This window comes from Saccopteryx leptura, chromosome 9, assembly GCF_036850995.1.
Source record: "Saccopteryx leptura isolate mSacLep1 chromosome 9, mSacLep1_pri_phased_curated, whole genome shotgun sequence".
Taxonomy (NCBI): domain Eukaryota; kingdom Metazoa; phylum Chordata; class Mammalia; order Chiroptera; family Emballonuridae; genus Saccopteryx; species Saccopteryx leptura.
In genome coordinates, this window is record NC_089511.1 from 30729661 (window position 1) to 30756922 (window position 27262).

Consider the following 27262-nt stretch of genomic DNA (forward strand, 5'->3'; position numbering starts at 1 on the left):
GGTCCCTCTGCCCTTGCTCAGTGGCCCTTCATTAGGCTTCAGCTGACGTGAGCTACAGGCACCTTGGGCTGTGCTGGTTGGTGGAGACAGAGCATCTTCCCCCAGGGCTTGGAGCCTACGTTTTCCTCACGTAGGACAAGTTGTTCCTCCTCCTTCTCCTCCTCCTTCTCTTTCTCCTCCTCCACCTCTCCTCCTCCTCCCCCCTCCTCCTCGTCCCCCACCTCCTCCTTCTCCTCCTCCATCTCCTCTTCCTCCCCCTCCTCCTCCTCCATCTCCTCCATCTCCTTTCTCCTCCATCTCCTCTTCCTCCTCCATCTCCTCCTCCTCCTCCTCACCCCCCTCCTCCTCCTCCCCCACCTCCTCCTCCTCCTCCATCTCCTCTTCCTCCTCTCCTCCTCCTCCATCTCCTCCATCTCCTTTCTCCTCCATCTCCTCCTCCTCCTCCATCTCCTCCCCCTCCCCCTCCCCCTCCTCCTCCACCTCCACCTCCTGCCTGCGCCCACTACTGACCAGAAACCACACACCGGCCACCTTTTCTCTAACCTGCTTACTGCCCAGCACATGGTCCTTCCTTTCCACACCCCACACCTCTCACACCCTGTGTTTCACACACACACCACATCTTTTACACATATATTCTTTTATAATTCATGTCTTATGTTTCATGTCTCTCATACACATCTTCTCCCACACCCCACGTCTCTCTCACACCTCTTCCCATACTGGATGTCTTATACATACCCCCTTCCATCCCCCATTTCTCACACCTCCTATATTCCACATTTTACACACCTCCTCCCACACCCCGCGTCTCTCACGCACACCTCCTCCCACACCTTGCGTCTCACGCACACCTCATCCCACACCCCGCATCTCTCACGCACACCTCCTCCCACACCCCGCCTCTCACGCACACCTCCTCCCACACCCCGCCTCTCACACGTTTTTCACAAACACCCTTACTTGTCCAGTCAGCTTTTTTTGAGCTCATTCATCTGTGTCATCTGCCCTTTTAGATCCCATGTGCCCTTTGTGGTGGCTTTTCCACACCCAGAGTCCTTGAACGCTCCTTGAGCTGAGCTGTGGAGTGCAGCGGTGGCTAGGGCAGCCGGGAGAGGCCTGGGGGTCTCTGGACTGGGGACCTTCACCCCTGGGGCCACATTGGTTCTCGGGCTGCCTCAGCCCTCTCAGGAGGAGTGGGTGTCTCCTCACTAAAGATATTTGGGGACACAGGACATTACAGTTGTCCAGCGCACTACCTTTGCTTCCTTCATACCCCCAGGAAGTCCTAAAGCAACCTCCCAAGTTGATGGCCCCAGCTTGGGGCATCTTCTGGCTTTGCTGCTCTGAGAGGCGTCAGGTAACAGTGCACAGAAAGGAGGGGCCCACAGACTCGGCTGCAGAGGGGAAGTGTGCAGCCTCCCCAGGCGTGTTGAGGCCTGGCTGACATCTGCAGTCCCCTCATGGCCGTGCGGAAGGGAGGCCCCAGTTCGGCTGTTTTCTGAGCATGGCTGTGTGGCATGCTGGCCCTGCCCAACCACAGGAGTGGGTTGGTGCCATCCCAATGGGTTGGCTACACATGCCAGAAATCCCCCTATGACAGGTATGACAGGACATTTTCTGATCTCCATTGGTGTACGCAAAGGGTGTAAGCAAGAGTGTGACGGCAAATTTTTTCAGGTGAAAAGGTATGTGCTTTCTACATGATCATGGCATCTTTCCTTCCAGGTAAGTATTGTGTGTGCTTTCTAGAAAGAAGAGGTGGCTGGCCGCTCCCCATTGCCTTCTGCACCAGTGGCTGCAGGCAGCGCGGGTCCCAGCATCCCTTCTTGTCTCCTGGCCTCCCTGAAGTGTGTCCCAACTCCAACCCTCTGTTCTCTCTGCAGGACTTCGGGAAGTGCCCGCGGCTGAGGCTGTTTACTCAGGAGTACATCCTTGCTTTGAACGAACTCAATGCGGGGATGGAAGTGGTGAAGAAGTTTATTCAAAGGTGTGTCTCCCAGCCGACCCCTCCCCTCCCGGGCCTGCGAGCCAGCTTTTCCTCCACCCCAGAACCATGCACTCTATTGATTATTGATTTCAAAGAGGAGCCACTGATGTTCACAGGCCATGAGCATCTCATCTTCTGCGAGGGTCTCCTGGATCCTCCTGACCACACGTGGTCTTTTCTAAGGCACTTCCTTGCCGCGTGACATTGAGCCAATTTCTATATCTTTCTGAGCCTGTTTCCTCCACACAGTAGTTGTTGAGTGATTAAGTAAGATGATACATACAGAAGCCCCTAGCATAATACCTGATGTTCAATAGGAACTCAGGAAATGGTAACGGTTCTGAATATTCTGAATATTCCCATGGGCCTCACATCCTTCGGCTGCACGTGTCAGGTGTGTAGGAAATGATACCCCGTGGCCTTGAAGAGTCACAATCGGGGATTTTAACAGCCACCTCCCAAACTTGGCCAAAAGGAAGCCAAATATCCTGGCTCTTACTCCATTCTGGTGTTTGGGAGAGGGACTTACTTTTGCTTTGATTTTTAAATCTTTTTCTCTGTGCCTGGGTTTTCTCATCTATAAATAAGAATTGTAACACCCACTTTGTCCAGGTAATGAGAGGGGTTCAGCAATCTATACACATGAACACTAGGGACAGTGCACAAATGTGATGACAGCATCAGTGGTCATTGTCATGGCTCTTATTTCTTAAGAAAATCAAAATATCCTGGTTAAGCCAGTTTTGAAGCTGTGTGCTTCCTCTCCTGCAACTCACACAGCATTTCTAAACACAAGTGATGTGTCCTTCTGCCAGAGTCTGGGTGAGTTCAGGGTCCTTTATTTATTTGTTTGTTTGTTTGTTTATTTTACAGAGACAGAGAGAGTCAGAGAGAGGGATAGACAGGGATAGACAGGAATGGAGAGATGAGAAGCATCAATCATTAGTTTTTCGCTGCGCATTGTGACACCTTAGTTGTTCATTGATTGCTTTCTCATATGTGCCTTGACCATGGGCCTTCAGCAGACCGAGTAATCCCTTGCTCAAGCCAGCGACCTTGGGTCCAAGCTGGTGAGCTGTTGCTCAAACCAGATGAGCCCGCGCTCAAGCTGGTGACCTCGGGGTCTCGAACCTGGGTCCTCTGCATTCCAGTCTGTCGCTCTATCCACTGCGCCACTGCCTGGTCAGGTCAGGGTCCTTTTAAAACATCCAGTTAATAGCAGTTTGCAAAAAATTTTAGGTTAGGCCTTCCTTCGTCCGTGTCCACATTGATTTTTTTTTTCTTTTTCTTTTTCTTTTTTTTTTTTGTATTTTTCTAAAGCTGGAAACGGGGAGGCAGTCAGACAGACTCCCGCATGCGCCCGACCGGGATCCACCTGGCATGCCCACCACCAGGGGGTGATGCTCTGCCCATCCGGGGCGTCGCTCTGTCGAGACCAGAGCCACTCTAGCGCCTGGGGCAGAGGCCAAGGAGCCATCCCCAGCGTCCGGGCCCAGGCCAACTTTGCTCCAATGGAACCCTGGCTGCGGGAGGGGAAGAGAGAGACAGAGAGGAAGGAAAGGGGGAGGGGTGGAGAAGCAGATGGGTGCCTCTCCTGTGTGCCCTGGCCACAAATCGAACCCGGGACTTCTGCACGCCAGGCCGACGCTCTACCACTGAGCCAACCGGCCAGGGCCACACATTGATTTTTTAGGAATGTTACAGGTATTTTTCCCAGTCCCCAAATGCCCCATTTTACAGATAAGAAAACTGAGACGCAGGGATAGCCATGATTAATAATAATAGCTGCGTTTATAGAGGCCTTAGCCACTGTGTCCCAGACCCTGTGCTAGGTCAGGGTGACCATAATAATTTTTCTTCCAAATCAGGCCACTTTTGAGAGTAAAATGAGGTATTGTGAATAATTATTTCCGACCCCCCAGGCATAAATGTGGCTGTCCCGGGCCATATAGCCACCATATGCTAAATCTTCCCACGAATTAGAAAATTGGGTCCTTATTGTTACCCATTAAGGAGGGGACTGTTGTCCCCATTTTATAGCTAAGTAAACAGTGTGGAGGTTGCCCAGCTGGACTTGAATCCAGGCACCCAGGGTCTGGAGCTTGGCTTTTCGCTGCCTGCATTTTAGTTGCCCAAATCCCGGTGTTGGCAACTCCCAACAAAAGGCTCAGAGCACTCCCCAGAGACCCCTCCAGCTTTGCCCCACCTCCCTGCCATGGGTGCCCCCTGCAGCCCTCACTCACCCTGCCCTTTGTTGTTTTCCAGCATGCACGGTCCCACAGGGCACTGCCCTCACCCCCGGGTCCTACCCAACCTGGTGGCCGTGTGCCTGGCTGCCATCTATTCCTGCTATGAAGAGTTCATCAACAGGTCAGTCACCGCTGCCACCGAGAGAGCCTAGGGGGGCACACTCCCACCCTGGGTGGGGACAGTGAGAGGCCGAGTCACCAAGGCTAGCCCACATCTGACCAGCAGGGAGGTGGAGTGGCTGTCAGCAGGCGGCCGCCGTGTGTTTGCCGAATCCCGTGCGCTCACTGATTCTAGGACCCAGGACCCTGAACCCAGGGATTTACTGGGGAAGCAAACACAGAATCGGCACCAATAGCTCTAAGGCTAACGTGTTGCCCTGGCTTTAGGAGAAAGTGTTTGATTCTGAAGATTTCTCACACCTGGCACATGTGACACATTGGAGCATGAGCGTGTGTGCGTGTGTGAGAGAATCTGTTTCACGTGTGGGTTTGTGCACTGACATGCATGTGTGTTTATAAATGTGTATCAGTGTGCAAGGGTCTCCCCCAGCGGTGGCAGTCAGGCTTACTGCCTCTTCACCTTGTCCTGGTAAACAGAATCGTGTCTGCCTGTGTGTTTCTTGAGTGCCCCCTGGGAGCCAGGTGTACTGTGGGCACTGGGGATGAAAGGGGACACAGGTTCCCGCCCAGAGCTTGTCCTCTGCCGGGGACGATAATGTACAAGTAAGGACGCAGGATCTTGTGAAAACAATAAAATGGAGCAGTGACCAGACAGCAGGCATGGCAGGGCCACTGCCCTGGGTCCCCAGGGTTTGGGTGCAAGCATTATTCGGGTAGGAGCCTCAGGAGGCACCAGGGAAGAGGCCAGGAACTAGAAACAGCAGCCTGTGTTAACAAGCAGGCGACCCTATACATCCCCACTGGACGTCCTGGGAGACTGCATGAAGCACGTCTCAGAGTGAGTCCTCTGAGGGGTGAGCCACTGGGGTAGTTACTGTCAGCTCCATTCTTCCTTAATTGAGGACCGCTCTGGGATGCAGTGACGCAGGTGCCATCAGTTTGCGTAGAACTGCCTACAGCGACCTGGGGTCACTGGCGAGGACACGATGTGCAGGGCAGAGATGGCATCTGTTGTAACCGTCCTGTCCCGTGGCTCACGGGGTACAGTGCACTACTCCAGGGGGACCAAAATGTGTCTAGGCACCTGGAGCTGGGGATGCAGCAGGAGTGTAGTTCAGTCCTTAAAGAGAAGGCAGTGGAGCATTCTGAGCCCGGGGAACCGTGCACCTGGGCTTCTGCTTCTGCAGCAATGCTATCCTGAGTTCTTGCAGAAGGGGCAGAATGAACCTTAACCCTTTGAGTAGTGAGATTTTTCTATGCTCACTGACCCCCGGGAATGAGTTAATTTTCAGAAACTGAAATTAGTTCCAATTATAGTTTTATTAACTTAAAATAATGTTTGTTTGATAACCAGTTTATGGAAACAAGAAGAACATACATTTGCCTTTTCTTAATGTTGCCTTACGCATGTACGATCATACTCTGGATGGTCAGGAGGCACAAGGACATGTATGAATGTTCGTACTACTCGAAGGGTTAATACAGGGCTATTTTCTTGAGATAGGGTTTGAGAAGGGAGGATGACTATTTTTAATGTCCTCAGCCTCAGATCTGGATATTCAAAGGGGACCGTGTCCATTTTGAATCATTTTCCTGTTCAGAAGGAGGTGATGGTACCCTTGAGGCCAGAACATGAAGATGCCGTGCTGGCCATTCCCAAGTGCCTGTCATATACCCTACGGCATGTTATGTCAAAAGTAGAAAAGAAGATAGAGGGTAGTGCATGGCCTGTCTATAGCCACCTGTGCATCCCTACACAGGGGTGGCTTTTTGCCCTTGACCTCACATGCTCTAGCACTGGAGTCAATCAGATCTGCATGCATTTCAGACTCAGCCTGCCACTCATGTGCGTGTATACATGCGTGCGTGTGCACACACACACACACACACACACACACACCCTCTCAAGCTTCTTTTCCTCCCAAAGACTCTGACTCATCTCAGCCTCCTGGGGCCCTGTCCCTGGACACCTGACTGGGACTCAGGTGGGGGCAGGAGCAGGAAACCACATGTCCAAGAGTTTTCCCTCTGCGTGTCCAAAGCCCGGCCAGGGGGCCCTGGAGCAGGGTATCACTGACCCGGCCGCAGGAGGCACAGAGACAGGGATGCTGGAAATCTCTTCAGGTCCCATTTCTGGGGAAGGGAGGTGGAAACAAGCAGGGTCAGGAATCTGCGCACTGTTGCCTTGTTAAAGGACGGGGGACAGCACTAGCCAGCCTTCGTCCTTCTCATCAACTCAGTACTCATATAGTGCGGCCCGTCAGGTGCCAGGTGTTGAAGGTACAGAAGTGAACCAGCCGGGCGGGACCCTAGAGCAGCTGGTGTACCAGTGGGAAGGGGGTGTGAGTAAGCAAGTGGTGGTCCAGTTTGATCAGGGTGGTGAGGCAGAAGCCAGGGGCATCGTTAACACGGTCTCCTGCTGGGAGTCTCAACCCTGGCTGCATGTGAGTCACCTGAGAAGGCTTTACAAAATCAGGATGTAAAACAATGTATGTCTCCTCTATGACCCAGCTCCTCGTAGCTTTTGGCATATCCATCAGAAAACATGAACAAGAATGTTTTTAGCAGCATTATTTCTAATAGCCCCAAATTGAAGTCTGCCTTGACTCCAGTGTCCTGCAACAACAGTAGAATAGGTAAATAAGTTAGGGGTCTGTTCTCAAAAGCCATAGTGTATAGCAGCAGGAATTAATGAATTGGTGCAGCCATGAATAAATCTCACAAATGTAATACTGGATGAAAGAAGTCAGAGCTAGATTATACGTACAGTGTGATTCCTTTTTCTTCAAGTTCGAGAACAGGCAAGATGAATATCTGTGATGATAGAGGCCAGAATTGTGGCTACCTTTGGGGTGGGAAGTTAGATGGAAAGGCTTAAGAGAAGCTTCTAGAAATGTTTCACATCTTGATCTGGGTCAGTGGTTCTCAACAGGGGGCAAATTTGACCTCCGGAGGATATTTGACAATGTTTGGAGACATTTTGAATTGCCACCACTTGGGTGGAGAGTGGGCATTCAGTGGGTGGAAGTCAGGAATGCTGCTGAACATGCTCCCAGATGCAGGACAGCCCCCCCCCCCCAATTACCAGAATTATCTGGCCTTAAATGTCTGGTGTCAAGGTGGAGGAATCCTGATCTGGTGGCTGGATATTACACGGAAGTGGGTTAAACTCATGAATCTCTGCACCTAAGATATAAGCACTTCACTAGTCTGTGTTTAAGTTTTACCCACAGTGTGCTGGAGCCCTGTTGCATTTAGAAGCACCCCTCTTCCCTGTTCCAGTCAGTGATGGCACATTGGTGGCTTGAATTTGGTCACAGTGGGAGTATTTACACCAAGGAAATTGGCAAACACTACAAAACAGGACTTTCTTTTTCTAGAGACTGGGTTGTTAGACATTTACCAGCGTACTGCTGGTTATATTGCCAAAAAAAGGGGGGAAAGTGGTACCTGGGCCCCACCTACTACAATTCTGATTGCATTGGCATGGCCCTAGCATGGGATTGTTCTGTTTTGTTTTAACTCCCCAGGCAAGTTGAGTTCATGGCCAGAATTGAGAACACCTTCTCTCGGGGCAGGTGAGGAGGGATCCTTTAGGGAGATTTCTTTAGGGAGGTTGAGACTTCCTAGCTGTCAACGAGGCAAGAGGCAGGATGAGATGATCCAGGCAGGGAGAACAGAACGTGCAGAGGCCTGGTGGGACAGATGAAGTCGCCATAGTCATATTTGTCCGTCTATAAGTTTGTTTTTGTTTTTTATTTTATTCATTTTAGAGAGGAGAGAGAGAGGAGAGAGAGGGAGAGAGAGAGAGAGAAGGGGGGGAGGAGCTGGAAGCATCAACTCCCATATGTGCCTTGACCAGGCAAGCCCAGGGTTTTGAACCGGCGACCTCAGCATTTCCAGATCGACGCTTTATCCACTGTGCCACCACAGGTCAGGCTGTCTGTCTATAAATATGTTCCTTAACCACCTGCTCCAGGATCCTCTGAACTGCTTCTTTCAAAAGCAGGCTCCTGGACACCACACTACAGGTTGAGCCCAGGAATCCACTTTCTGGGCAAGCTCCTCAGGTGATTTGCTCCATCCTAAACACGAAGGGCCACAGAAGGGGAGGGAATGAAGTAAACTGACAACGGCAGAGAGCAGAAAGAGAAGCAAAAGGTCGTTGGAGAAGAGAGCTGAGGTGGAGAGACTTGTACTGCGGAGCTTCTCAAACCTGTGCTGAGCTGCTCCCGGGGGCTGCGGGTTACGTGCAGGCTCAGACTCAGTAGGTCTGGGCAGAGCCCGCGACTCCGCCTGTCTAGTCGACTCCCAGGAATGCTGCTGCTGCTGGTTGGGGCCCACACTTTGAGTGGCCGAGCTGTGCCTTGGTCTGAATTGCAGAGTTTTTATTCTGAGAGCATTGGCTTCACTGATGGTTTTTAAGAGGGACTCGATGAGATGTCTGTCAGTTTCCAAATTCCCCTCTGGCAGCAGCTGCGTGGAGGATGGACTGGAGTGGGTAGGCATGACCGTGAGGGACTGTGAGCCGGTGGCTGTAACCAGGTGCTCGGGGTGGAGACGCAGGGAGGATAAGGCCGGGCTTGCTGCCTCCTGCACACTTCTGCCCCAACTGCCAGCACAGAACTGCCCAGCCCCCTGGGAGCCGGCGCAGTCTGGGTTCCAAGCAGTGCTATTGGTTCCTCACAAGGGCCACACGACTGCGAGACTTCTCTCGGGTGCAGGTCCAGAGACCCCGCTGGTCAGTCCCCGCAGATAAAAAGCCGCATGGTGTCCTGAGGGCCCATCCGCCGTGCTCTCAGTGGTACATCAGTGGTACACGATGTACTCACGCAAAAGAACAGACAACTTGACCCAGGTTAGCGTGGCTCACTGGAAAATCACCCGCTCTAAGCCAAACAGCCTTGAAAATCCACTCCTAAATCCCAGCAAAGGCAAACAAAGGGAAATGGAGTGTTGAACATTTGAGAGCAAATTAGCTCTGAACCCATAGAGAGTTACGCAGCCCTCCCCAAACAGACCACACACAATTTTCCATCAACCATAGAATTTTCGGACTTCAGCCCATGGCTTTTGTTTCTCCCTAGCAAAGTTAAAAGCATATTTATCAAACATCCTTGGTGGTCTTGCTCAGGCCTGGCTCATGGCACATGCTGGGTAAATCCAGGCCCTCTGTGTGTATTGGGTCTGAGGTCTGTGCTCAGGCCTGGCTCATGGCACATGCTGGGTACACTCAGGCCCTCTGTGTGCATTGAGTCCGAGGTCTGTGCTCAGGCCTGGCTCATGGCACATGCTGGGTAAATTCAGGCCCTCTGTGTGCATTGGGTCCGAGGTCTGTGCTCAGGCCTGGCTCATGGCACATGCTGGGTATACTCAGGCCCTCTGTGTGCATTGGCTCTGAGTTCTGTGCTCAGGCCTGGCTCATGGCACATGCTGGGTAAATCCAGGCCCTCTGTGTGCATTGGCTCTGAGTTCTGTGCTCAGGCCTGGCTCATGGCACATGCTGGGTACACTCAGGCCCTCTGTGTGTATTGGGTCTGAGGTCTGTGCTCAGGCCTGGCTCATGGCACATGCTGGGTACACTCAGGCCCTCTGTGTGCATTGAGTCCGAGGTCTGTGCTCAGTCCAGGCTTTGTGCACAAGAAGAGTGTGCATCTTCAGAAGCACAGGGCACGTGCATGTGGCACACTTAGAGAGGATCTGTACAAGCTGTGTGTGATCATACCATTGTACTCTCAGTCTTGACTTGGAGCAGTAGACTCAACCTCGACTGCACACACAGGGAACCCTAAAGGTTACTGATGTCCAGACCCCACCAGAGACTCCGATCTAATGCGCTTCAGGATGTTTAGATGTGTCCCAAGGGACACTGGTATCCAGACAGGAATGGAAAGCTCTGGTTCAGAGGCAGGGTCAGGGTGGCAGGTGGAAAAAGTCAGAAGACATCATGGAGTAGGAGGACCTACACGTGATCATAGGGGATCTTGGAAGCCACCATGGTGTCAAATCCTAGCCCCTTCCACTTGTGAGCCCTGTGATCGAGGGTAGGTCATTTGACCTCTGGGCGCCTTTCCCTACCCAAACAATGGAGATGGTAACACTACCATACAGAGGTACCTGGAAGCCTGAGGAGAGCACTTAGCACGGTGCCAGCCTAGGGGCACCAAAACCAGAAACCAGTGCTGGAGTTACCTTCAGTCCATGTGCCACCTGGTAATGTTGGGCAGTGCCTAGTGAGGAGGTGCTTTAACCAGCCTCCAGGCACTAATCTCATTTTGTTTGGCCCAGCACTTCTCAAACAAGCAAATGTGACATCAGTGATGCATAGAGCCCTTTCTCATTTAACAGCTGCTTACACCTGCACAGCCATGTTCCTCCAGGAGCTTGGAGGTGCTATCACTAGGGGCTGCCTTGCACAGAAGGGGCCTGCAGGGTCCAGGGGTTTGTAATTCTGGGGTTTGGGATCTCCTTGGTGGAGAGTGGGGCCTGAACTTTTTTACCTGGCTGGGGGTGGGGCAGTAGAGGTGAGGCCCGGGCCTTGTCCTGGAGGACATTCTGGCCTTTGGAGAAGGGATACAATTAGATACAGGAAGAAATTAGAAGAAAAATTGCCTAGTAGGTCTCATGCCAGGAAGATGGCCAGGGAAGACATCTTGGTGGAATGACCTGATACGGGTTAACATTCACTCATTCATTCAACAAGTATGTGATGAGTGCCTGCTATGAACAGGGACTACAGCATGTGTTTTAGGGACAGACAGCTGGGTTTGGACCCACCTCTACCTCTCCCTGTCTTGAGACGATGAACAAGCCACTTTCCCAGATCAAGACTCAGTTTCCTCCCTTGTGGACTGGGAAACAAGAGCATTCGCTTGTAGCATATGCCGTGGGAGTTCTGGCTGGCATTGCACGGTGGAGCCTGGCTTGCCAGAGCGCTCACTGGGTCTTGTGCTCACAGCTGTTAGGACTGTCAGGCTGCGTCCCACGGCCTGCTCTCACGTGCCCTCTCCGCCTCTTCCCCAGCCGAGACAATTCCCCAAGCCTGAAGGAGATCCGGAACGGCTGCCAGCAGCCCTGCGACCGGAAGCCCACCTTACCTCTGCGCCTTCTGCACCCCAGCCCGGACCTGGTGTCTCAGGAAGCCACGCTGTCCGAGGCACGCCTCAAGTCGGTGGTCGTGGCCTCCAGCGAGATCCACGTGGAGGTGGAGCACACCAGCACTGCCAAGCCGGCCCTGACGGCCAGCACGGGCAACGACAGCGAGCCCAACCTCATCGACTGCCTCATGGTCAGCCCTGCCTGCAGCACCATGAGCATCGAGCTGGGCCCCCAGGCTGACCGCACGCTCGGCTGCTACGTGGAAATCCTCAAGCTGCTGTGAGTGTCCTTCTACGTCCCTGTCAAGCAGGCTGGGGAGGAGGAATTGGCTTTGCAGTCTGTTTGCTGGCATACAAGGGTGGGCATGCTGAGTGTGCACACTTGAGTTGGGATGTGGATGAGTGTGAGTGCACAGATGCAAGGTATGAGGGCATATATTTTGGATGTATATACATGTATGAAGGAGTGTGGGCACGTGTAGGTATATACACAAGCATATATGTGTGCAAGAGTTTGAGAAAGTGTGTGTGCATGAGCACATGGGTGCCCAGGTGTGTTGGTGAGTCTGAACCCCTGCACATTGTGTGGGGTGTGGCTCATTCTGTGTTTATGAGTGTCTTTATATGGTTTTGGGTGTGTGTGGTGTGATGGTGCATGTGTGGTTGCCTGAGTGTGTGTGTGTGTGTGTATGTGAGTGCACAAGTGTTGGGTGAGTCTGGACACTGTGCTGCTTTCGTGTGTGAGCAGCCACGAGTGCACAGGTGTGGGCATGAGTGTACACAGGAGTTGAGTGTATGTGTCTTTCTCTCTGTGTACATGTGCAGGTGTGCCCGTGAGCCAGCATGGGTGTGTTTGTGTTGTGTGAGCTGCGTATGCCTGGCCCGGTTGTCTGTATACAGATGTCTGTTTTATTTGGCTGTGTGTGTGCCTGTGTTTGTGTGTGCGTATGGAGGACTCTTCTGTAGAGGGAGTATCGTTTTGGAAAGTGGGCTCTCCTGTATTGTGCAAGGACCAGGCCTCCAGACTCTTCCTCATGAGCTCTCTGATGGGCAGGAGGGAGGCACGTGTGGGTCACACCCCATGCCGTCCTGGCTGGTGGGAAAAACTCTGAGAAGGAGCCAGGACACCCGATGTGAACTGGATATTTCAGCTCAAATGTGGGGGCAAAGGAAGCTCAGATAGCTCGGAGGTATCTCAACCCCTCCCTGAGCCTCAGTCATGTGACTCTAGAATGGGTTGGGGTTTTTTTCCATTGATTTGGGAGAGGGGGAGAAGGGGGAGAGGGGGGAGGGGGAGAAAGGTGAAGGTAGAGAGAGAGAAGCCTCGTTCCACTAAGTTGTTTCATTTAGTTGTGCACTCACTGATTGCTCCTCATGTGTGCCCTGACCAGGGGTCAAACCTGCAATCTCAGCACAGTGGGATGACACTTTATCCATTGAGCCACCCGGCCAGGGCCTAGAAGGGGGATTCTTAATATTCTTAATCTTTGACTCCCAAGAGTCTTTCCCAGTTACACCATTCACACTTGTACCACCCAAACTCATCCCAAGTTCATGCACCTGGGTCCCAGAGTGCCAGGTCCTGTGCTGAGCAATGTGGTCCCACAGGCCAGCTTGGTCTGGAGAACCCAGCAGCTGCCTCCCCAGCTCGTTTCCTCGTTCCCACAACCCCACCCTTCAGAACAGAGCTCAGCCCCACTCTCAGGACCAAACCCAGAGGTTGGCATTGCCAGGCACAGGCAGTGGTGGGTGGTGGCTTTTCAGAGGGGTTGGAATGGTGGTGTGGTCACATCTTCCTGCCATGTGGTGGCTGTCTGAAGTTTGGGCACCAGGGCCCCTGGGTCTAGGAGGAGGCCTGCTGGGTTTAACTGAGTCTCCGAGTCTGTTCACTGTGCAGCATTTGCTCTGCCTTTGTCATGAGCAAATTGCTGTCTGCCATGCACGCCATGTCCAGAGGGGTGGAGGCAACCTTCCGGAGCCTGGTGAGCTGGTGAATCTGTGTGGGAGGTGCCTGGGGGAGTCCCAGTGCTCTCAGAGCAGGGCTGGTGGTGTCCGGGAAGGTGAGCTCGTGCGTGCACACACACCTGCACACACATACTGTGCAGTGGCTTCTTGTGCTCTAAAGGGGAATGCGACGCAGACACTTCCTCTGCCCTGCTAAGGCCCTGGGAGGAGGAGTGAGGCTTCCTGGGGGCTCATTTCCAGCCTCGCCTGTCCTTCTAGCAGCAGAGGCCAGCTGAGGGCACAACTGCATTTTTAGTGACACCCAGCCCCACCCTCTCGCATTGGCCAAAGGAAATTCCAAATTCTGCTCAGAGAGCTTCTCCTAGAACACGCCTCAGTTTCTTCAAGGCAGGGGGTGTCCCCACTTTCTCCCAGGAGTGGTGGCCCCCTCTGAGAGACAGGTCAGCCGCAGCCCTTGGTCTTCCTCACCGTGATTGAGGCAGGGTCTGCCGGACCAGAGACGGCCCTGCTGTCCACCTCGGCCCCTGACTCTGGCTGTTTCCACAGACACCTGGAACGCCCAGGCCTTCTGCCGGCCGGGCCCTGACTCATATTTCTCATTAAGCACTAAGGGTTTGAGTTTCATCATGCAGTTCACACACATTTTTTTTCCTTCTTCATAAACATGCTCATGAATGAGGACTCTGTTCTTCCTGATCTGCTTCCAGACCTCCTGCCTGCCTGCACTGCCCAGCTGCCAGGGCGCGGGTGGGGGTCAGGGGCCCGGTCAGGGGCTGCCCGCTGTGAGCTGGAGGTGTCCGGACCAGCTCTCAGAGAAGCCTCGTGCCCTGCCCGGAGGCCTGCACAGTGCAGGGCTTACACTTCCAGAGCCTCTTCTACCTTGAGGGAGCTCAGGACAGTCTGGGCCAGATGACTTCCTTTCCTTACAGCTCTTCTCCTCCGGCTCTGCTGCCTGCCTGAGTCACTGGCCCACTTTAGGACTGAGGACTGGTTGGGCCCCCAAAACCCCAGCAGCTCAAAGCACTCCAATATATGATGCTTTGAGAAAAACAGAGATCCAGAGCCAGACTGCTGGGTTCAAGGCCCACAGGTATAGCTCAGTGTCAAGCTGCCTCAGGGCATTCGGGGGTGGAAGGCATGGCTCTGGGCACCTTGTAGGTATAGACACCAGGCAGATGAGAGTTACTACACTTCCTGATTACAACTGTGTTTCTCGTATGTTAAGACACTGTTGCTTGAGCCTGACCAGGCGGTGGCGCAGTGGATAGAGCGTCGGACTGGGATGCGGAGGACCCAGGTTCAAGACCCCGAGCTCGCTAGCTTGAGCGCGGGCTTGTCTGGTTTCAGCAAAGCTCACCAGCTTGGACCCAAGGTCGCTGGCTTGAACAAGGGGTTACTCGGTCTGCTGAAGGCTCACGGTCAAGGCACATATGAGAAAGCAATCAATGAACAACTAAGGTGTCGCAACAAAAAACTGATGATTGATGCTTCTCATCTCTCTTTGTTCCTGTCTGTCTGTCCCTATCTATCCCTCTCTCTGACTCTCTGCCTTTGTTGAGAGTAAGATAATCATTGATTTATTTTTTTAATTATTTTTTAAATTATTTTTATTTATTCATTTTAGAGGAGACAGAGAGAGATAGAGATAGAGAGAAAGAGAGAGAAGAGGGAGGAGCAGGAAGCATTAGCTCCCATATGTGCCTTGACCAGGAAAGCCCCGGGTTTTGAATCAGTGACCTCATTGTTCCAGGTCGACGCTTGATTCCCTGCACCACCACAGGTCAGGCCACATCATTGATTTAATAAAAATACTTTGAGAGAAAAAAAGAAGCAAAGCCCATTCAGATGGCAAGAAGCATGTATCTGGGAATTTAGGAAATGCAACTATGTGACAGTCTATTGGGTAACTGTGGGTGGTGCTCCTGGCTCCTCTTGCCCTCAGTTTTCCTGTCTGTAAAGTGGGTGCCTTTCTTGGAGGGCTGCTGTGAGAATTTAGTGAAATGAGACCTTCCCAGGCTGGCCCAGTGCTGGTTTTTGATAAGAGTGGACTGCTGTTATCAGTTGGAATGCTCCCTAAATGAGAATTATATGTAAAGAATGAAAGAACAGAGGCTCTAATGTGGAATTGAGGGTCTTATGAGGGCATTGTGGGGGCAGAAGAAGCCAGGCTTAGTGCCGTGGCCCAGCTTGCCAACTCTGCCCGTCAGCGCAGGCACTGCTGTCCCCAAGTGTGAGCATCAGGACCCACCCCACAGCCCGGGCTCCAAAAGGCCCAGGCCACTGGTTATGTGTTATTCCCATAGGAAGGCTCACACATCATTAGAATCTAACACCTCTGAAAAGGAACATAAGCCTCAAAAAGTTCCCTGGAGACCCTTGAAAAGGAAGACTATTTGCAATGCAGGTCAAGGTTACCACTGAAAAATCACCTTGTGAGGTCCAGGCTGGGTGGTCTGATGGAAGGAAAGAACATTGAATCAGGAGCTGGACACAGCGGGTTTGGGCCTGGGGTAGATTGGAGCCCAGTGCTTAGCCTGCTGGCCACCTGTGTGGCATTTATTTATCCATCTGTTTTGCATCCCTTTATCAAACACTGACGGCCCACCATGGCTGGGCCAGGCTCTGCTAAATGCCAGGGGCCCCACGGGTCCCCTGCTCTCAGTCCCTCTGGATCTAGGAGCGCCAGCTGCTAAAGGCAGGGACATCACATGCCTGGTGGGATGGAGTGTGGGCGCTGCTGGTCACATTGATCCCACAGGCAAGGGCATGCTCTTCTGTCCAGGAAGAGAAAGGAGTACCCATTGCGAGGGAGAGGTGAGCACAACTGCTCTTTCTGATCAGCTCGAATCTGGCTACTACTTGTTATTTTTGCGAAAGCCCAGATATAAAAAGTGGCCCGATGGGCTGGAGGTCAGTTGGAAGATGCCCCGGCCATCGGGGGCTGTTACGGAAGATGCAGAGGGATATGGGGTTGTCCTAATGACTGGGTAGTGTGACTAGAATGCAGAAGGCAGGCACCAGGAGGGGACATGGCAACGGGGTGCACTGCCCAGCACGGTCCTGCTTGCTGAAGAGCCTCCCAGCTGGAGGAGGCGGCTCCAGTGAGAAGAAGCGCCAGGAATTCGGTGCAGGGAAGAAGGGTTGGTTGGGGGCTTGGACATCCTGTCTGTGGCCTTAAGCAGGTGTCCTGACCTCTCTGGGCATCTATTGCTTATCTGTAAATGGAGGGTTCTAGAGCTAGCCTGGCCCCATTAACATGAGGATTAAACGTTTGATGTCTGGAGCCTGAAGCTCGTCAGAGGTCCTCGGAATTCTGAGGCACCTCCTCCACTCTTCCTTTCTCGCTGAGCCCAGGGAAGGCCTGGCTGTTTTGTCTCTTTTGCGGGGGGAGTAGGGCCAGGCTACTCTGAGCCAGCATGCTCTTCTCGCTCCCCTCCCAGGCCAGCCGGCTCGCCAACCCTGAGGCTGGCGCTACTCTCCAGACGCTCATGGCAGGTGCTCTGCTGGCCACAGGGCTCCCCGCCCCATCCCTTGGGCCTGGCCAGGGCCCGGGCACCTCACCTCTGCTCAACATACCCACTGCACATGCTCAAACTGGCCAGACTGGGCGTTTGGGGCAGGGGCAAGAGGCAGCCGCAGACTTGGAGCTGTGCCGGGCAGAGGCTGGCGAGGAAGTCTCTCTGCCTCTTTCTTCGCCCCTGAACCCCTTTCCTTGGCCGCATGTGAGCCGACAGGGGCCATGCTCCAGGCTGGAGAGACATGGGAGGGAGGTTTCCAACTAGACCCCAGCCATGGCCTCAGCCCCCCACTGAGTTTAGCACCTGGGGAACACGGAACAGGCTTGTTGACATCCCTTTCCATTCAGGTGTGACCTCTGGGGTGGGCTGTGTCACTGCCCTGGATGGAGCCCAGCATGTGCCCGCACACTGGGCTCAACACCCACTCTGATTACGAGCAATTTAAAGTCTCCTTTGTGTTTTCTGCACTCATGACATTTTTACAAAGAACATATTTTATGATTTTAAAACAAAAGAAAAAACTAGTAAGCACCCTTTTTGATAAAGGAAAATGGCCTTCTTTCATAGGTAGATACAGGAGACATGAGGTACCCTGTAGCCCAGTGGGTAGGAGCCAGGCTCTTGAGTATGGGCCAGCATGTATCCTCACTGGGACTCAGTTTTCTTGTCTAAAGAATGGGGGTGGGTTTCTGGGAGAAACACCTGAGCTGATTCCAGTGTGTTTGTGGAATATGACACAATGTTTACTACTTTAGGTTTTCTGGAAATGAAGAGCCAGTGTCAGTGACAGGTGGGAGGTGGGGAGGAGGATTTGAGAGGGAAGACAGGCTAGCTGCAAAAATATATGACCCTCTCCTCCCAGCAAGAAGCACACAGGTGCCTGATCTGTGGTGGCGCAGTGGATAGGGCGTTGACCTGGAAATGCTGAGGTCGCCGGTTCGAAACCCTGGGCTTGCCTGGTTGAGGCACATATGGGAGTTGATGCTTCCAGCTCCTCCCCCTTCTCTCTCTCTGTCTCTCTCTCCTCTGTCTCTCTCTCCTCTCTAAAAATGAATAAATTTAAAAAATAAAATAAATAAATAAAAGAAGAAGCACACAGGTGTCAATCAGGTCAAATCTCTATGCCCTAATTTGCATCTGAAAGGCCTATAAGCACCCTGTGCCCAGCCAGCCGTGGGCAGCATAGAGCGCATGCACAGGCTTGGGCTCTGCAGTCCACGGAATCCTTGCTCTGCTCTCAGTTGCCTGAACTCAGATGGGTCACTGAGGGCCTCGCTTCCTCACCTGTAAAGCAGGTGTGCTTGTTCTGATGATTAAGCGAGCAAGTTTATGCCCAGCACACAGCCTACTAAGTGCTTAGTAAACCAACCAGTAGCATTGCAGAGCTTAGCTTAGGCCACTGGGCTTTTTTGGGAGCTCTCTTCTGCATGTCCGGCGTTTGTGTGGGAGTATGAGCCGGATTCTGAAGGGTGCCACTTTCTCACCGTGTATTTGGAGGAAGGTGGGGTGAGAAAGCTTTCGCCCAGGCCCCAGGAGATATCCAAACTGCCCATTATTGTTGGGAATAAATACTGGATCTGGGGTGGAAAGATCTTTAGATTTTTGTTGATCTAAAACATAGATACGTATAGCACATACATATTTACAGCATGTTGGGAGAACAATTAGGAAAATTCGTCAAGAAAGCTTCTTGGAGCAGGGGGCAGAAAGGATGAAAAGGTTGAGAAACTCGGAATTCTAAACATGAAGGAGTTCTGAAGCCATGGGTGCCAGATTGTGAATGCTCCGGCGCCTGGTGAAGCCTGCGTTACTCTTTACCATTTCTGACCCTCCTGGCTTCTTAGGGGGGCGTTGGCAGGAGAAGCTACTTCTTTAAGAAGCTGTGCTGATGAGAGGGAGAAACAGTCCCCCTGACTGCGCAGTGGCCTCCAGGAGCTGTTGCTTCCTTTCCGGTGACCTTTAGTGGCATGGCTCTGCAGTCACCTCAGCCAGCTACTTAACCACTTCTTGTGGGTCGTGGGGCCGATTCCATGAGCTAGTAGTAGTAGGTGCAAACGCCCGCTCGGCATTGCGGGTGCCAACGTGCGGTGGTTGCTTAGCATTGAGGGTGCCAACGTGCGGTGGGTGCTTAGCATTGCGGGTGCCAACGTGCGGTGGGTGCTTAGCATTGAGGGTGCCAACGTGCGGTGGGTGCTCAGCATTGAGGGTGCCAATGTGCGGTGGGTGCTCGGCATTGAGGGTGCCAACGTGCGGTGGGTGCTTAGCATTGAGGGTGCCAACGTGCGGTGGGTGCTTAGCATTGAGGGTGCCAACGTGCGGTGGGTGCTTAACATTGAGGGTGCCAACGTGCGGTGGGTGCTCGGCATTGCTGTTCTCGTTATCCTTCTTGCTAATGTTTCTGTTATTGCACAAATGGGACGTGACCCTCCTGTGCTTAGTCTCACCTGAGACCTCAGCTGTGGTCTGCTGACAGCAAAAGCCAGCAGATAAGCCCAGATTTGATTTCTCCTCAGCCACTGCTATGCTAGCCTTGGTTTCCTCATCCGTTAAGTGAGGCTACCCATATAATCATACTCTATAGTAATAGTATGTTAACTATATAAATATATAAAATAGGCCCTGGCCGGTTGGCTCAGTGGTAGAGCATTGGCCTGGAGTGCAGGAGTCCCGGGTTTGATTCCCGGCCAGGGCACACAGGAGAAGCGCCCATCTCCTTCTCCATCCCTCCCCCTCTCCTTCCTCTCTGTCTCTCTCTTCCCCTCCCGCAGCCAAGGCTCCACTGGAGCAAAGTTTGCCCGGGCGCTGAGGATGGCTCTGTGGCCTCTGCCTCAGGTGCTAGAATGGCTCTGATTGCGGCAGAGTGACACCCCAAGATGGGCAGAGCATCGCCCCCTGGTGGGCATGCCGGGTGGATCCCGGTCGGGCGCATGCGGGAGTCTGTCTAACTGCCTCCCCATTTCCAGCTTTGGAAAAATACAAAAAATAAAAAAATTAAAATTAAAAATTAAAAAAAATATATATAAAATAATATATAATAATCAGTCTTCATTGTGGAGAGTAAATGAACAGAGATAAAGCTTTTGGCATGATGCCGAGTGCACGTACTGTGTGTTGACAGTTATATCTGCTATTTTTTAGTATTATTGCTGTTACTACTATTGGTGTTCTTACTGCCATTAGCAATGATTAAAAAAAAAACCTGTTATCTATACACAGACAAGAAGTATACAATAAATCAGTATTGACCCAAACTATCAATAGATAGCTGTAATTTTTACTTTTTATGAGTCAGTCAGATCTGGTCAAAGATGAGAATGACTTTGCATTCCCAACCTGACCACTCTTGTATTGGTTCGCTTGGGCTTCCATGACAAAATTACACAGACTGGGTGGCTCAACCAACAGAAATTTATTTTCTCACAGTTTTGGAGGCTGGAACAATGAAATCAAGGTATGGGTTTCTTCTGAGGCCTCTTTCCTTGGCCTGCCAATGGCCATCTTCCCTCTGTGTCCTCACATGGTCGTCCCTCTGAGTGTATCTGTGTCCTACTCTCCTATTCTTCTAAGGGCACCAGTCAGAATGGATCAGGACCTACCCGTGTGGCTTCCTGTTAACCTTTCTCAGCTCTGAGGGTCCTATCTCTGATTACAGTCACATTACTAGGAGTGGGGGACTTCAACATATGAGTGTGAGTGGGGGGGGACATATTTCAGCCCCTGAAAGTTCAAAGAATGAAAGGTACCTGGGTTCAGAGACCAGGAGAGATGAAATTCTGGGAAGCAGGATGGTAGCCCCGTCAGTTGCCATTAGTCAGTCTCTGGACAGGCTGTGTCCATCGGGCCTCGCAGCCATGCTGTAGACACCAGCGGCTTGTCCTCCCAGCTCCCTGGGTGCTGAGATGGTTGAGCAGAGCTGGTGCCCCGGAGTCTCCGCCAGACTCCCGCCCTACCTTTGGCCACCGTGGCAGCACGCTGCAAACCTCTCCTGTCCACACCAAACCTGACCATCACCCCCTCTCATTCTAGGTCAGATTACGATGACTGGAGACCGTCTCTGGCCAGCTTGCTTCAACCCATTCCATTCCCCAAAGAGTAAGTACCACACCTGCCTCTGGCCTGTGAAAAAACCCTCGGTATCTACTGAGCCCTTAACGGGACCGCTCATGTCACGGGATACACTCATCACCCTGGGGACTCTGTGGGAGTTAGCGGGAGTTGGAAATGTGGCTCTCAGCTCTGGGACCCCAGGGGAGGCAGACCCCTGAAGAATGGGGAAGTCACCTCCCTGCATTAAGATTCACCAATTTGAGAATGCAAACAGAGCTGTCCCCACCATGCTCATGCAGTAAAGTTAGTGATTTGTATTATGCATCAGATGCAAATAGTAATACCTGCCTCTGCTCTCTGAGGCCATGGTTAAAAAATAAGCTTGGGGGATCACTTTATATTTCATACAGTGATATGCTGAAAGGTCTCTTATTATGTCCTTCATGATTAATACCTCATCTCCACAGTGACTTGTCTGAAACGGACACCCCCACACATACACTCTCTCTTGCCGGCCCTTACCCCAGTAGTGCATTTAGCACAGCCAACTAGGGAGAAGTTTTCCTGGTGGGTTATGGCCTGAGGAGGTTTGTCTAAGTAACCAGTCCCTAACATGCTTGCGGGTCTCTGCTTTAGTAGATGTGAAGCAGCCGGGCCTCAGGAGGCAGCTGGGGCTCTCTCAGGAGCCGATTACCGAGCCTGTGTTTATGAAATGTGGCTCTCAGAGGGGGACATTACACTCAGTAATTGCCCCATTTGCTGCCTTGGCTGGTCCCTGGGCCCCCAGGACCTGAGACCAGAGAAATTTGACTCCTGGGAGCTGCTGCCATCTCCAAAGAGCAGTGGCGTCATTGGCTGCAGCCACTGTCCCCACAGCCCTGGGGACACGCTTGACAGTGGGCTCCTGGTGCAGTTCGCTTGGAGAACAGTCCCTGAGTGCCACCCTGATCGCGGCCTTGGTACCTTAACTGTGGAACAGTTAACGAGCACACCTGGGCCCCTGGTGTCCACGTGAAGACACGTGCTCACAGGCATCCAGCTCGTGCTGCTTCTGGGGGTGGTTTGGGCGCCTGAGGGCTCCGTCTGCTCACTCAGCAGCACAGGCTCTTGTGCAGCTGTCAGTAGGGACCGGACGTCGGCCTTTCATTCTCGGCTTCCCCTTTATCTCCGACTCGGACACAAAGCCTAGCTGTCCCCAAGGAGGATCGCAGCTAACTGCACCCTTCCCTTTGTTTTTGTTACAGAGCTCTCGCACATGAAAAGTTCACCAAGTGAGTATTTGGGCAGCGCCCAGGTTACCCTTTTCTGGTACAAATGTCCGCTGTCCTGTGCTCGTCCCCAGTGGCCAGCCCTCCTCCCATCCCATTCCCTGTCACATACATTCTGGGAGGCGTTCTGCCACATCCAGGCCCGTCCAGGAGTTACCTCATCCCGCCAGCTCAGCCGAGCTGCCCTCCCCTCCGCCCCCATCCTGTCCTCCCCATCCGCCCAAACACGGACCCTGGAGTGACTCTGCCCCACCCCGTCTCTTGCAGGGAACTGAAGTATGTGATTCAGAGGTTCGCTGAAGACCCGCGACAAGAGGTGAGGCCTCTCTCCTCTCCGAGCCTGCTGTGGCCTCCTTGTCACCCACAGGCATCAGAACAATTTACAAAGGCTCCTTGCCTTGTGCTTAAACATAGGCCCCGCCCAAGACTGGGCCTGGTCCATGATGTCAGCGTTTTACTGTAAATGCCAGCTAACCAGAGGTGGCTTCCCACTGGCTGTCGGTTTCTCCTCGGAGCACAGGCCTTGAATTGGAGCCACTGGCACGGGGTCTCCAAACCAGCTCTGAGACAGCATTGGATTCTCTGGGGTCCTGCTGTTCTGAGAATCAGCAGGAAGAAATCTGAGCTGAGTTTTTATTTGCGGGGCATGGTGGCCGAGGCGGGCCACTCTGTCCCTCAGACAGTTGGACCAGGAAGAGACAGCCCTCCATCCAGAGCCTGTGTGTGTGAGCAGGACGCAGTAGCCTGGGAACTCTCCACAGCCGTTTCCGCCGTACCAGTGTAACTGGTCCATGTGCGCACCTTGTATTGGGCACATGTGTTCTCTTATTTAATCCTCATAACCCTATGAGGAGGTTCTGTTTATCCCCATTTTACGTCAAAATTATCCTCCTTTTAAAGTTGAGAAAACTGAAATTGAGTTACATTCCCAAGTTTGCGCAGCTGGTACATGGCTGAGGCAGGATTCGAACCCAGGGAGTCTGGCTACAGAGCCTGTGCAGTAACCAGCTCTGCAGCATGCATACTGGGCCAGAAAGGGCTGCAGAGACAGCAGGAGGTCAGGCCCCCTTCTCTGTGCACGTGGCTTCCGGCTGGGAGGGGGTCTGGGTCTGGGGAGTGGGGAGCACCCACCAAGCAGCACAGGAGGGTAAGGACGGGCAGAGGAGAGAGGGCGTGGTTCTCGATGGAGCCGGGCCATACTCTCTCCGGGCCAGGCTGTAAAGCCTAGTTCTAGATGGATCTAGTTCTAAAACACCACGATTCTAAACCTGGTTCGGAAAGCGAGTCTCCGGCCTGATGGGAAAAAGCAGAAGCGGCAGATAGGAAGCTTTGAACTGGCTGGGACCATGATGGTCTCCATTGTTCTTAGGATTCTCAGAATCCCCTGGAAAGTGAGCCTTTATTTCAGACACAAACTTTGAAGTTCAAAGAATAAAAATGGTACCAGCTGCTTCCCAGAATAGAGGGGCAGAGCCACGCGCTGGGAGGGCACTTGCCCAGCAGAGCACCCGGGCCGGGCCGGGGCTGTGAGGGCAGAGCCCGCCCCAGCAGGCGCCGCCCCCTCCTCTCCTGCTGGCCTCCCTCTGATCTTCTCTCCTGTCTCCTCTCTCCTGTCTTGCCCTCCTGAACGAAGGCAGAGTTGTTTTCTTATAAATTCTTTGCTACCTTTGTTGAATAGAGTTTTATACTCTTGATTCCTTATTTCTTTGAAGTCGATAAGTTAACATTTCCTATTTTTCCAACTCAGAGGGGAAAATCGAAGCCCCACCACCTCTGTTTACTTGCGTGCGGGTTGTGATCAGTTGAGTGTCTGCAAGTGAGTGGCTCTTGGCAGCAAACGGACCTTGCTCTGGAGGAAAGGATGGGGCACTTCTCTCAGCTCTCTCCTGAGGACAGGGAGGAGGAAAGGAAATAAAGGCCTTTGTTTCTCTCTGTGCGATTACAGTGCTGGCCGGCGTGGATGGGGAATGGCTGCTCCTGCACATGCACATGTTTGCACACGTGCACACCCACGCCCAAGCACACTGACACATGCTGCTTTGGGAGGGAGGGTGACAGGCGCGGGGAGAACTGTGCTTTGGGCACTAAAATTGTACCCCCACCCTGGAAAGAGACCTTTCTAGGGAGAGGCACAGAGACTCGGAGTGCGGGGGTCTTAACAGTAGGCGTGGCGTGGTCCCAGCAAGAGAGAGAGAGAGAAGCAGGACAGAGACCCTGTGAGGGTGAAGTTAAGAAAGTCAGACGGAAGAGGGCGGAGGGGCAGATACCCTGGGAGTGAGGGTCAGTAATGGGGGAGGTGGAACCACACAGAACGGAAGTTCGAGGCCTTAGAGACACAGAGAGGAGAGAAACCAGAGAAAGAAAGAAGAAAGAAATGCCCCTCACCCCAAAAAGTCACAAGAGAAAAGGGAGCCGACTGAGCAGTTGCTCCCAGCCTCTCTCCCCTGGTTTAGCCACAGAATTATTCAGGACAGCTGAGCAGGCCGGCACTGGCCCTCCGTCCTTCAGGGCAGTGCAATGCTGGAGTCCCCCAGTTTATGGATACCACAGTTTCCCCAAAAGGCCTCCCATTGGAGTTAGTAGAAGGCTGGGGGGTCACTAGACTAAACAAAGTTAAACAGGTTTCTTGACTGCAGGATTTGTCCGAGCCTTCAGTTTGCGTGTAGAGGTTCTGGGTCATCCTTGTGGCTGGGTCTGCGAGATGGTGACCAGTGTGCCTTTCCTCTGTGCAGGTGCACTCCTGCCTGCTGAGCGTGCGGGCCGGCAAGGACGGCTGGTTTCAGCTCTACAGCCCCGGAGGGGTGGCCTGCGACGATGACGGGGAACTGTTCGCCAGCATGGTATGTGGCAGGCCCCTCCGCTGCAGCCTCAGGCATAGGGGTCACCTCCCCTCAAAGAGACAGAGCTGCCCCGAGCCACCGGCCAGCCTGGGAGTTTCCAGGCTGAAATGACGCTAGTGGTGAAGATGGCAATGACGAGGACCACAGTGCCACTTTGATTTCTTACATGAGCAGGCACTGAGCCGGGGTACATTGTGAGAAAATGCCACTGTTACCCCATTTTACAGACAGGGAGGCTGAAGACCGAGGTGCTAACTGTCCAGGCTCACAGTCACACTGGCACTGTGAAGTCCGGGGGACTGAGCGCTCACATGCACGGGATTCAGGCAGGCGCTGCAGGCCCGGCAGGGCGTCTCCCCTTAACAGTGAGAAGCCAAGGTCAGGAAGATCGTCCCACCTTGCCAATGAGGGGTGTGAGGTCACCAGACCATTGACTGCACCCTTGGTGACTTGGGTACTTTTTTATGCATTGTGTCAAACACCTTGTGTGCAATCTCAATCCTCACGGCCACTCTACGCCTAATTACATCCATGTTGACATAGACCCAGAGAGGTGCAAAGGCTTTCCCGAGGTCACACAGGCCTTCCAACTTCTAATCCCTCCCTTGACCCTGGTCCAAGCTGTCCAGAGCCAGCCCCTCCGTCTAGTGGGCACAGACTCCTATCTCCCAGGCCACATGCTCCTCCAGGTGGCCGGCGACCTCAGGTATCCCGCCTCATCCCACCTCCTAGCAAAACCAGCTCAGCCCTGTGATCACACCTGTTCCTGAGCCTGAGAGAGCGAGAGTGGCAGCCAGACCTGGCTCAGGGTGCCACTCTGCCTGACACTGGCTTGATGACCTTGGCTGCCTCTCTGGGCTTCCTTTCCTCATCTGTAAAATGGGGAGAACAGTGTTGCTTCTCAGGGACGCCAGGGGAATGATACGTGATAATAGATGCAGGGCCCGGAAGTGCCGGCTCTTGCTACTCTCATCTCTGCTGGTGGCCGTGCCACAGGGTGGCACCTTGTGAAGCTCTCCACGGAGCCCAGCCGCGCGGCCCCTGCAGTGCTGACGCTCCGAGGCACTGCCTCAGGAACCTTGCCTGGCGGGCTTTTGTTCAGGTCCTTTTTCTTACACATGCATGTTCCCCGCCTCCCCTGCTCCACACGGCCCTTCTGAGTGCCCTGAGGATCCTGAAGTGCCAGCCCTGCCTGCACCGCCTCCCTCACCTCTCCTGTGGCTCCTCTGACGTCACAGCTTTGCCATGGCAACACTGGTGGTCCCCCTCACCCCATGTGAGAGAGACTTAGGAAGCTGGCAGCTTCCTAGCCTGACAGATTGCATTTGTGTTAATGATGGAGCGGAAAAAATATGCATGGGAAGGAAGGAAGCAGGCAGCCCCTGGGATGGCAACTCGTCATTGCCATGGAGATGCACAGTGAGGAAGAGGGCCCCTTGATTAGGCCGCTGTTGCCAATCATAGATGGGTATCTGCTATTGTGTGAGGTTGGGGAGAGCAAACAAGGTGTTGGGGCCCCAGCCCTGTTGGTTGGGGACCCCTGCCCTTGGGCCTGGTCTCCAGATACCAGAAAGAAGCACAATTTCCTTAGTGGCTACCCCACAGTTAACAGAAGATGGAGCAGAATTTGTCTATTGAATTTCTGGGCAGGTGATCACTCATCCGTCAGAGCTTACAGAGGGCCTGGGAAGGGGAGGCGGACTCCATGCCGTTCCATGCCCGCCGAGGCTGGGCTGGAGCACTCTGAGCAAGCTGCCCAGATTCAGTGGTGCTGAGAGCCCAGGGGGCCGAGGTCAGAGTCCCAAAGGAAGCAGGGTCTATGTTTGGGGGATGTAAACCGTATGGAACATAAAATTTACCGTCTTGACCATTTTCAAGTGTCCAGTTCAGCAGCATTAAGCACATTCACATTGTTCTGCAGTCACCACCATCATCTCGGAACTCATTCCTTCCCAAACAGAAACTGCCTCCCCCGGTCCTGCTCTCGTCTCTGAATCTGCCTGTCTAGGTCCCCCCCGTGAGAGGAATCTTACAGGATTTGTCCTTTGTGACTGTCTTACTTATTAGCACAACGTCCTTGTGGTTCATGCACACAGGAGCACATGTCAGGGAGGGGCCTGTGTTTCAACTCCCCCAGGAGCTGGTGAGCATGTCAGATGTCTCTGTCC

At 53.1% G+C, this 27262-nt stretch overlaps 1 protein-coding gene across 1 annotated transcript in view; it reads left to right on the forward strand.

Annotated features, from left to right (window-relative positions):
• CMIP (c-Maf inducing protein) overlaps nucleotides 1–27262 on the forward strand; it is a 254893-nt gene that overhangs the window by 214308 nt on the left and 13323 nt on the right. Inside the window, exons 8-14 of the mRNA XM_066350272.1 lie at nucleotides 1887–1990; nucleotides 4256–4360; nucleotides 11383–11736; nucleotides 20966–21031; nucleotides 22231–22257; nucleotides 22522–22570; nucleotides 24987–25094. Coding sequence (XP_066206369.1) covers nucleotides 1887–1990; nucleotides 4256–4360; nucleotides 11383–11736; nucleotides 20966–21031; nucleotides 22231–22257; nucleotides 22522–22570; nucleotides 24987–25094 — 813 coding nt within the window. The remainder of the gene's footprint in view (nucleotides 1–1886; nucleotides 1991–4255; nucleotides 4361–11382; nucleotides 11737–20965; nucleotides 21032–22230; nucleotides 22258–22521; nucleotides 22571–24986; nucleotides 25095–27262) is intronic.